This window comes from Malania oleifera, chromosome 4 (genome assembly GCF_029873635.1).
Source record: "Malania oleifera isolate guangnan ecotype guangnan chromosome 4, ASM2987363v1, whole genome shotgun sequence".
NCBI lineage: Eukaryota > Viridiplantae > Streptophyta > Magnoliopsida > Santalales > Ximeniaceae > Malania > Malania oleifera.
The window spans coordinates 104,212,723-104,224,104 of record NC_080420.1 but is presented as its reverse complement, the minus strand read 5'-3'; the positions used below and the strand labels follow the sequence as shown (position 1 = coordinate 104,224,104).

General features: G+C 33.9%; 1 protein-coding gene across 1 annotated transcript; it reads right to left on the bottom strand.

The window, feature by feature from the left end:
- Positions 1-3,078: 3,078 nt before the first annotated feature.
- Positions 3,079-7,097, bottom strand: LOC131152649 (GDP-mannose 3,5-epimerase 2). The gene is made up of 7 exons (XM_058104434.1): positions 6,948-7,097; positions 5,386-5,796; positions 5,072-5,165; positions 4,840-4,969; positions 4,623-4,755; positions 4,007-4,214; positions 3,079-3,558 (listed from the first exon to the last, which is right to left on the bottom strand). The coding sequence occupies exons 2-7, from the start codon at positions 5,793-5,795 to the stop codon at positions 3,403-3,405; spliced, it is 1,131 nt and encodes a 376-aa protein (XP_057960417.1). The 5' UTR covers position 5,796; positions 6,948-7,097; the 3' UTR covers positions 3,079-3,402.
- Between the last annotated feature and the right edge of the window lie 4,285 nt (positions 7,098-11,382).

The window sequence follows — 11,382 nt, the reverse complement described above, 5'->3', positions numbered from 1 at the left end:
CATAATTTTGTTTTTTCTAATCATAAAAATAATTATGAAAAAAGTAAATAATGAATTACCACCTGCCTGGTTGGTTGCATAAGGTACATTTTCATGAAGGACCACATCTTCACATGGTCATGTGTCCTACTGAAATGCAAATTGCAGAATGCCAACTCAGTATCTGTGTGCCGAGATATGGTTAAGGATGAGCTCATCGTAGTACACAAGAGGGTACAATGTTAAGGGGCTGAGGGCTTTTCCGCCCAGCTCTCCCTTTTGATCATCCTCTGCCCCTTCCCACCAACAGCCTTTCTTTATCCTTATTTTATTTCTCTCCACCACATGACATCAATTGCCTGAAGTTGCATTTGTTTCACCCACTACGGTTTTAGTTAAGTACGCTTTGGTGTAGGAGAGATTCGAAAAGAGACTTCTTAGCCTCTCTCTATACGTGGTAGGGTTGGCCGATTTCGAAAAACTCAACTTCGATTAAGGCAGTGCATTTGTTTCATGTATTAGGGTTTTAGTTAAAGTATCCCTTAGTGTAGTGTAGGACAGGTTCGAAAAGAGACTTCCTAACCTCTTTATACGTGATAGGATTGGCCGATTTTGAATAACTCAACTTCGATTAAGGTAGTGCATTTGTTTCGTGCATTAGGGTTTTAGTTAAGTACCCCTTGGCGTAGAACAAGTTCGAAAGAGACTTCTTAACCTCTTTTTACGTCCTAGGGTTGGCTAATTTCTAAAAACTCAACTCCAAGATATAAAAATCACTCACCTTTGTCTCTTTGAAGAACTCAACTCAGGTTAATTGAGCATTAGTTGACTTATTATAGTATTTTTTTTCATCAAATAGGCGATGGAAGCAGGATGATTATACTACTGAGTTTCAATCCAATACTACTCAGTTAATGAATTCTAAAAAAATTTAACCCAAAAAATAAATGTGCCCTAATCATATCCTTTGAAAAAGGTGAATTTGTATTTAGTAGAAAATGGGGTACATGTTTGACAAGTAGTATCTCACACATATTCTCCGTGACCATATAATATGAAATGAAAATATTCTAGTAGCTAAAATATTCCCCATAGAATTCATTTGTTAATGTGAAAAGGAAAGCTGCCGTATCATTAACAAATTCTATATTATATGTAGTATTTGGAAATAATAATTTTAAATTATGCAAATTTAAATAAAATTTTTAAATTTAATTTAATTTTAAAATTTTATATATTTATTTGTGGTGATGGGCATGGCTGTGATCTTGAAAGACAGTAACATGCGGACCGCATGAAAATAACAAGTGGGCCCTTCCAGCCTCACCATGAATCTTGTGGGACACAAATACAAGATTTCAGTGTCTGATCTTCTTTCGTGTTTAAGAGTTTTGAGGTTATTCTTAAGTTTAGGTGTTTAGAATTCAACCAAGTATAAATATAAAATTATAATTTTATGGTTGAAGTATGGACCTTAGATTTGAAATTACATTAAATCTAGATAATTTGTAGTATAAACTTATTTTAAATTTTTTTTTCAAAATTTAAAGTAAATCCAAGTTCAAATTTTGAACTCAAATCCATGCTTCCAAACAAAACCTAAGTATAAGTATCCGGTCATATTCATACAAATCTAGGTAAACCTATGCTCCTAGAGGTTAAATGATAAATATTATTTGATTCATTTGGAACTTGAAAAATATTGGGAAAAGGAAAGGGAAATAGGAAAATTTTCACTTTTTTCTTATTTTGTTATCAAGAAAAGTGATAAAAAAAAAATAAAAAATATACCAAATTAATGAACGAAATTTTAGTTTTACACATTTTATCATTTGACATTTCTTTATATTTAATCGTGTTAGAGCAATTTTTCATTTTAAATGATATTTGATATAAATAAATAATATAGTGAAAAATGAATTCTCGACTTTTGTTTCCTCTCTTTTTATGCTTTTCCTAACAAAATCCTTGATCCAAACTGACCCTAATGGTCCGTTTGGAACTTGGGAAGTATTAGGCTAAAAAAAGGAAATATGAAGGATTTTTATTTTTTTATGTTTGGTTTTCAAGAAAAGTAAGAAAGAAGATAAGAAATATACCAAATCAATGAATAAAATTTTAATTTTACACATTGTTAATATTTAATTTTTCTTAATTCTCAATCATTTATAATGGTATTTGATATAGAGAGAAAATATAGCGGGAAATTGATTTCCTTATTTTCTTTTTCTTTTCTTTTGCCAAGCAAAATCTTTGATCCAAACTGACCCTAAAGGAAAATATATTTAAAAAAAAATTAATTTTTTGTGTTTAATTATCAATTAAAAAATTTATATTTAGTAAATCAATAAATAAAAATTTAATTTTATTCATCATTTACCTTTTTTATTTGTTCACATCTCAACCACCATGCAAGAATGATAAGATGAGCTCTAACAAAAAATAATCTTCTCTCTTTTTTCACTGCCTAAGATCACATTAGGGCAAGAAAATCAGAAGTTCAATGACATGTTACCCTTTAGCCTAAGCATCATATTCCCAAACAATCCTTTGATTGTGGGTTGTATGCTTAAGAAGAAAAGGAAAGTTTTTCTCATGGGCCAAACAAATCATAAGGTCTCTGATTTTCTTTCCTTAAAAGCTTTCCTTCTTTGCTGCCTCAGCATAAACTTGGCTTAGTTGATTTTTGTTCTTTGCTCTGACTGCAGTATTTTCTAATTTTTCTCTATCTTCTCCCTTAGCTTTCTTTAAGAAAACAAAAAACTTCTATTAGCTTTCTTTAAGAAAACAAAAAACTTCTACCATCCAACTCCATTAATATTTTAATAAAAGCCCCACATACACTGGTGGAGTACAAGTATTGTCCAACCACCCTTGTAGAATTAAGCTGAATTCTAAGAGAAAAAAATTTCTCTTTTTTTTTTTTGCTGGGAAAATTCCAAATTTTCTTTCTGAGAAAATACCAAACTTCATTAAGAATGCGGTACTCGCATCCAAGGCACCCTGGTTCAAAATTTACGAACATCACAGGATAATCTAAAATTTTAGTATCAAACACCACAAGCAAACGAGAAACCAAGTCATTCTGGATCAATGCACTGGAAGGAAAATGGAATTCATTAAACAATTACATCATACAAACAGTTTTTGCAGGGGAAAGAGCTAGAAGCACAACGGGGAGCCTAAAAGACTCGCAGATATCCACCCAACACAAAGCAAATACAGAGGGAGCATAAAAGCCTCTCTTACAAACACTCCGCATGGTACATGAGGCTGCCAAAATAGCAGACGTTGATCCAAATAGACTAATAATATAGTCAACACCCATAGATATCCTCCTAAGGAATGCAAGATAGTAGCATGTCAAAAATAGGACGTCTATTTCTTCAATGCAAGTAGAATAGTCACTAGGCTTCAACTGCCTTATTCTTTACCGTCAGCAGCACGGAGCGATCCTAGTTGAACAGGAGCTTGGGTTCCCACCACCTTGGATGATCCATAAAGCGACAGATCAACACCTTCACCCTTCTCTTTCTCGATCTGTTCTTTGATCCAGAAGTAGGTAATTCTCAGCCCATCCTACAAAATGGACAATTCAGATACAACAGTAAGTCAGGCAGCTAGTTGATACCCCCCAGAGAGAGAGAGAGAGAGAGATTTGATTGATCAAAAGGCATATCCATTAATTAGTAGAACAGCTAGGTCATAAACAAGAAGTCAAGTCGTCAACAATCCTGAAAAAGGCATGCTTATAAACTTCTCTGAATTTCCATTAAGTTCATGCATTAGTTCAGCATGAGTGAATGATAATCAAGCTGAAATTGGAAGTCTACAACTCTTATGTTTCAAAGGGTAGGGTTCAGATTCTGGTTTTGAATAATGATATGTTATGCATGTTCATTGCACTTTCGAAATCACTTTTAAGTTAAAACAAATATGGCAATAGAACCATGCAAAACAAGTTACATCTTGCTTCTGATAAACAAACAGGCCAGATCTTGCTACACCCACACATGCACCCACGTACCTTTAATTTCATTGTGGGAGCCCAACCAAGCTTCTCTTTAATTAGAGTATTATCAGAATTACGACCTCGGACACCCTCAGGCCCAGGAATGTGGTGGATAGGGAGTTTCTGGTTCTCAAAGCTAAGAACTATCTCAGCCATCTCATTCATGCTGACCATTTCATCGCTTCCAATGTTCACTGGCTCTCGGAAGTCTGACTTTGTCAATCTAAGCAGAATTTCATTCCAACATGGTAAATCAATAAGAATGGTACAGAGTGCTTCAAAATTAAAATAATTATGCTTAATTTGATTCCAACAAGGTCAATACATAAAGGGGAATGATAAATGACAATAGCTGAAACAGTGAAATACAGTAAGACTTTTACTTGTTCTCTTAAACCAAAAATATTTAGGATGAACACCTTCCGCCTTAACAAAATTTCTAGCATCAGGGTGAAAGAAAGTCGGTCAGTAAATTGCCTTAAAATTTCTTCCATTATTCAGCTCCCCCACAACCACAACCTCTCCACTTCCTCCCCCCACCCCCCACCCCCTGGGTCGCTCCCCAAAACAAAATAGAGAAAGAGTAAGAATCTTACAACATACATGAGCATTAGAAACATAAAATGCTTACCTAAGTACACCTTCTACACACTCATCAATGAAAGTGAAAGATCGGGTTTGAAGTCCATCACCCCACATCTCAAACTTGTCTACAGACGTGATAGCCTTCCTGCAAAAAGCAGCAGGAGCCTTCTCCCTGCCACCTATGATGAATAAGAAGTTACAAATGTGAGTTAAATTTAAAATTTATGATGCATGCCCAAGTTTTACTGCAATCAAACATATACCTTTCCATGTTCCAAAAGGACCATAAATATTATGGAACCTTCCAATCCGACACTCAATGCCGAAGTCCTTGGTATAATGCTTGCATAACTCCTCTGTTGCAAGTTTCTCCAAGCCATAAGCATCTTGAGGCTATAAGCAAATCAGCCAAAAGAAATTCATCAACTATTTCTAAACTGTTGTGAATAAAATGCAAGTAGATTGATCACTGTAGACCAAGGAAGATGCACACACCTCTGCAGGCCATGCATCAGATTCCTTCAAGCTCACATTAGTCTCCAATTGCTTAAATTCAGGGTAAATGCAAGCACTCGAGGCATAAAACAATCTGCAGGTGGTGGTCAAATATTAGATTTGAACATTTTCCAAAATGATAATCAATGAAAGAATTTTCTGCTCTAGAATCCAAAAGGTTCCTTGAGAAAATATGATAAATCATCACTAAACTATTCCAAGACAGATAGTCTAGGCCAAGAACCCCATTTCTAAATCACACGGGCAAGCTAAATAAACAAAGACCAAAACAGGCTAAACTGAAGAAAACACACCTCTTGACTCCATTGATCCTTGCAGCCTCAAGCATGTTAAAGCTGATCATTGTGTTATTGTACATGATGACAGAGTGATTGGACTGAATGAAACCCATCCCACCCATGTCTGCTGCAAGGTTGAAGACATGGTCAACTCCCTTGGTGACCTTCAAACAATTATCCATGACCCTCAGATCAACAAGATGGAATTCATTACAGAACATATCTTCTGTCATGTGCTCGTTCTTCTTCCAGTCAGATGCAACAATATAATGGCCTTCAGCCTTCAAACGCCGTGCAATATGAGAGGCGATAAATCCACCTGCCCCTGTTATGGAAATCCGGAGCTTTTCAGATGGCCAGTACGGTTCCCTCTCAAGGCTCTCATAGGTGTATGCACCATAGCTGGTTCCATCAGTGCTTCCCATTCTGCAGAACATCAAGAGCTTATGAGCATTGCAAGGATTATCATCTGAGTCTCAACCAGGCACTAAATATTACAAAACGCATTATTTCAGGCAGAGAAAACAATTGAGATACATAACAATTATTAACTCCAATACAAAAAATGATAAAGTGATGTTCTTTCTTTGAAAAAAATTATATGTATGTGAGTAGAAAAATAAAGGACAAACAGATGCCAGCAAAAAGGAATCACAAGCATGACTTTTGGTTACACCAGTAAATTGGATCTCAGCAATAGTAGTAATACTAATAAGATCTAAACTGGGGAAAAAATTAATAATAATAGCCATCCGGATTTAACCTAGGTCCTGTGCCAAACTTGTCAAAACTACAGAACTACAAACCCAACACAAAATCGAAGCAATAAAGACAAAAATCAAAATGGAAGCAAACCCACTAATGAAATACAGAGGAGAGTAGCTGCATGCATTTCTTTGAAACAGTTAGAACAAATTAAAGCAGACAAATCATAATTATGGACCAGAAGCATCAATAGGAGATAGCCTTGATAATAAAAATAATAAATCTAGCTGGAAAACAAGCATAAACGAGGGCAGAGAACCAAAATTTATATATATTTTGACTAAGAAATTGTAAACTGAAAATTTAAGGCTCGATAACACGGAATAATTCTGCAATTAAATCACAAAAGGAGAAGATTCAAGCAGCAAAATTAAGTAAATTTCACAAGTAATCTAATTTAAACAAACCAAACCAGACTAACTTTCCAAACGACAACCAAAAGTAGAAACAGAAAAACATTTATATAAAAAAAAAAAAGACCTTTTAATGCCGCAAAAATGACTCCAGGCAACGCAAGAAACACATCTAAGACTAAGAACATGTCTTTACAAAAGCCAAGGGCATGAACCCATTAAAGCAGAGAGCGTAGAACACGAAGAGCAGGAAGATGACGCTAATGTGACGTATACAATCATCAACAGAACAATCTGAACGGCGACCACGAAAAGTAAAAGCACAAGAGAGAGAAACCAGAGATCCACAAGCAAATTATCAGAAAATGCTAGGCGAGACATTGAGATGTGAAACAGAGCATCGAAGATAAAGTGAAAGACAGAAACTAAAAAGTAACGAGACCCAGATTGGATTGTTACCTTCAGAACCTGGAATTTGAGTTCTTGAAACGAGAAATGTGACGAAGATAACGCAAGGGCTGTGGCTGGGAGACGAAAAAGGGAGTACTGACTACTGAGTGGCGAGAACCAATGACCCTCTCCTGTCTCTATATATAGACCCACCGCGGCCATTAAACCCCACTTATTGATTTATTAATCACAGCGTGAAAAATGAAGAGAGAGAGAGAGAGACGATAATACCACAAACAGTTTTCTCTTTAAAAAAATTCCTGAAAAAAAGCAATTAAATTTTAAAAATTGGCAGATTCTTGAGAATCTGGATCCAAATCTGAACACATGAGTGTAATTATATTATGACATTTTTTTTGGGAACAAATTCAGAATTTTGTTTTTCAGTCAATTATTATTATTTCGAGATTAATATATACATTTTTAAATTTAGGTTTGGTACCAATTATAAATAAAATATCTATAAATTGTTGCTTGTCTTTTTATACATGGTGGAATATTGTATTATATTTTAATGTATCACTGAATAAATATTAAATGATAATAGCCTATTGTATTATCTTGTCCTATTATAATTTACTATATGGGTTAGATTAGGTCTTCTCCTTCAATAAGAAAATGATTAATCATGTTTATTAAATTTTTAATCGAATATAAACTCAAATGAAGTTTAAACTAAACTTTAATATACTTGTTCAAACTTATTTATTATATAAATAAACGAGTTTATGATCCCTCACTGAGTCGCATTACTGATATATTTACTAATAGATTAATTCTTTTGTAGCATTTCACTCTTAAAGTTGAGAGGTTCTTAATGTTTTGTTCGGCAAAAAGGTGGGAAGGAGCTAATACTAAATATATTATGGAGTTTGAACTATATACACTCACACATAAACATTGTAATGAATTTCACTTCTGAGTTTGTCCCACATTGAAAAAATTGAGTGGATGATGGGTACTTATATACATGGTTGGGCTCAAAACCCAATAGATTTAAACTTTTGGATCAAGTTGGTGTTCATCCATGTGTATCAAGCCCACCCAAGAACTCCTCCGGTGCTAACTAGTGGTATCAGAGCCGATAGTTCATAACTCTAGGTGAGCGACATTGTAAAATTCGAGACGTGAAGCTAATTCTCTTATATGTCACACATCCAATGTAAATGAAAATAATTTACAATACAAAAAATATTTAATGTAAATGAAAATAATTTACAATACAAAAAATATTGGTTATAAATATCATGAGAACAATATTTTGGCCGATTATATAGAAGAAGATGAAGAGGCAAAGCCCAAAAATTTTGAGGACTGCTTATTGGCCGATTATATTGAGGAGGATAATTTTGACCCAACTAAATATGAAGACTCCAAAAACTCCATGTCGGTCGAGGTTTTAAAGTCTATTAATGATGAAAGCTTTAGCAATCTTTAGAATGAAAATGGTCTTTAACATGATCTGGATATCAATGAATTCATCGAATAAATTATTAAGTTAGGTGAGAACCATCATTTATCTTGGCTTAAATTTAGTACAGGTGACCATCATCTATCTTCCACTCTTTGTCAGTCAAAATAAGTTATAAGTCCAATATGCTTGGGAGGCATCATTTGCAACTAATATGATCGATCAAGAAATTACTCTGTACCAAGTAGACAATGAAGGTATCGTAATATTCTTCATAGCCGAAAGGTAAAAAAAAAATTAATAATAACAAATAATAATATAAATAATAGGAAGCTGTTGACATTGGGTTTAGATGGTTCGTTTTAGCTATCAATATTTTGATGATAGTTTACAAATCAAATAAGTATAGATAACCAAACCATTAGTTCCCTAATTTGTCCATTTATTTTAGAAAATAGAGTTGCAACTTCATTTTAGTTTTGAAAAGGAAAAATAAAGGAAAACTTCTTTTTGAAGATATTAGTTCGAGAGTACTTTTGTGAATAAGAAAGGTAATTCTTTAAATTCCTTTTTGTTGGTACTCAAAGAACTAGCACTAGCACCCTATAGTACCCATTCTATGAATGGCTATTGTATTCATCTTACGTGTGTATATCTCCCCATTTTTGAAAGCAATTTTCTAAAAAAATAGTTAAACATGAAAAAAGTCGACTTGCAACATCATGTGGTCAACTACCTGCAGAGGTCAGTCAACTGCCCCCAACAATCTTTCTTCTCTTTTGTTTATTATTTTTAGAAAATTTTCAGCTTTGAACTCTTTTTGAAAATGTTTTTGTAGGGTCTATATATAGGACTTAAAGAACTAGCACTAGCACCCTATAGTACCCATTCTATGAATGACTATTGTATTTATCTTACGTGTGTATATCTCCCCATTTTTTGAAAGCAATTTTCTAAAAAAATAGTTAACATGAAAAAAGTCAACTTGCAACATCAGCTGGTCAACTACATGCAGACTACCCCCCCCCCCCCCTACAATCTTTCTTCTCTTTTGTTTATTACTTTTAGAAAATTTTCAACTCTTGACTCGTTTTGAAAATGTTTTTGTATGGTCTATATATAGGACTTAACTTCATGAAAATCCCATTACTTAATGTCTTTTTAAAACGAACATACAATCACACAAACTTGAAAATAAAGAGAAGAATAAAGAAAGAGACTTTATTGGGTTTCAATTGGTATGGTTGGATCTTGAAAGTAAACTACTTACATATCTTGTCAAGAGGAATCAAGTCATCTGTAGCTTTTTTCAAAAAAAATATTTTTAAATTTCAAAGTTCAAAATATTTTTTAGGATTGATTTATGAAAACTATTGAATTTGAATGATTTAGTTTCTTTGAGAGGAAAACCATTAAACCTAACTTGAAAGCTGTGATTTTTGTCTTTTAGGAAAGAAAATTTTTAATCCATCTATAGCCACATCATGGATGGATGTTTTATTAAAAAGTTATATTTTCTAAAAACATGTTTTGATTTTTTGGAAGGAAAATCATAAAATCTAATTTGAAAAAGTGTGGATTTTTGGTGGGAGAACCACAAGCCCACCTTGAAATATGTTTATAAAAGATTTGGAGAATATCTAAAAGACACTTCATGAATGTATGACTCCAAAAATTGATTGGAAACTTTGCAAAACTTGAAAACTTTTTATTAAAGCAGTTGCCGAAAAACAAAGCAGCTAGAAATTCTTGGATGACATTGCTAGTTTAGAACACTAAAACCCTTTATATCTTGCAAAACCAACACCGTAGACACTCACAAACACAGTAGACCTACAAACCCATGAAATTATATTGCTGAATTTGCCCTCACACACCCTCTTATACTAGTTGAAGGTTGGCATTGCCGACCCCATGTGTAGCACGTCAAGCTTCATGATTTGATCCTATATTGTTCAAATCCCTTAATAAACCATATTATTGTTTTGAACAATGGATTTTTGTCCAAATATCTCACCTTTTAGTTGTTCATATGTAGCACTCCATGAATGATTATGTGGCACTGCTTAAGGCTGCATGTTAGAGTTTATTGAGTTCATTGGCCTGAGACAGTGTTATATTGATGTGTTTATGATTAGTTCTTATTGTTTATCTTGTTTATTGTTTGTTTGTGATTTGCTCCAATGTTAAGGTTGTGTGCGTTGTGATGGAGTCCATAAATCCCAAGTATATGTTTGCCTTTTTATTCACTTATTCAACCATTGGTGATTATTGAGTAGTAATCAAGGTTCTTACAATATCAGAAATCACAACAAGCATATCATCACACTACATCTTTTGCTTAAAAATCCTATAACCTGCATGTCATCAAGTGCCTCTCCCACTAGTCCTTAGGTCACCGTTTCTATTGCACTGACCATATGATAGATGTAACCAACTATTTTTCTTTTTCTTGCCATTAGTTACTTGTACTAATGGGTCTACTACCATAGTTAAAGGGATAGGAATAGTAAATCCTACTCCTTTAATCTCTTTTCTTCTATTGTATATTCTTAAATCCCCTTATTGCAATCAAAATTTATCCGAGAGAATTTGGATCAATTACGACTTTGATTGCATGCCAAGAATAAGAGAGAAATGGCTTGGAGGATCCAAGTTGTACTCCATGGGATCACTTCGATGCCTAAGTCAGGGAATTTGGAAGGATTATATGATCGTAATAGTAAAGGAGTGAGTAAGAATAAGATAAGATGTCTTACCTTCCTTAGAGGGTCTTTTTTATAGGTATTGGGGTACGTACCTCCCTATTGATTTCCCTGCCAATGGATTATGGGGGTTACATTTTGGATATGTTATTAGGGAGTAAAGATTGGTGTGCTAACCCCCTACTTTAATTAGCTAATTTTACCTCTTTTTCCATTAATCGCTTGATGTCTTTTCATTTTTCAGTCTTACATAAGTTAATTCCAAGTTTAATGCCAATGTCTCTTTTAGGTCATATCGGTTTTCCCCTACTCTCAAGTCTTAGAGTTA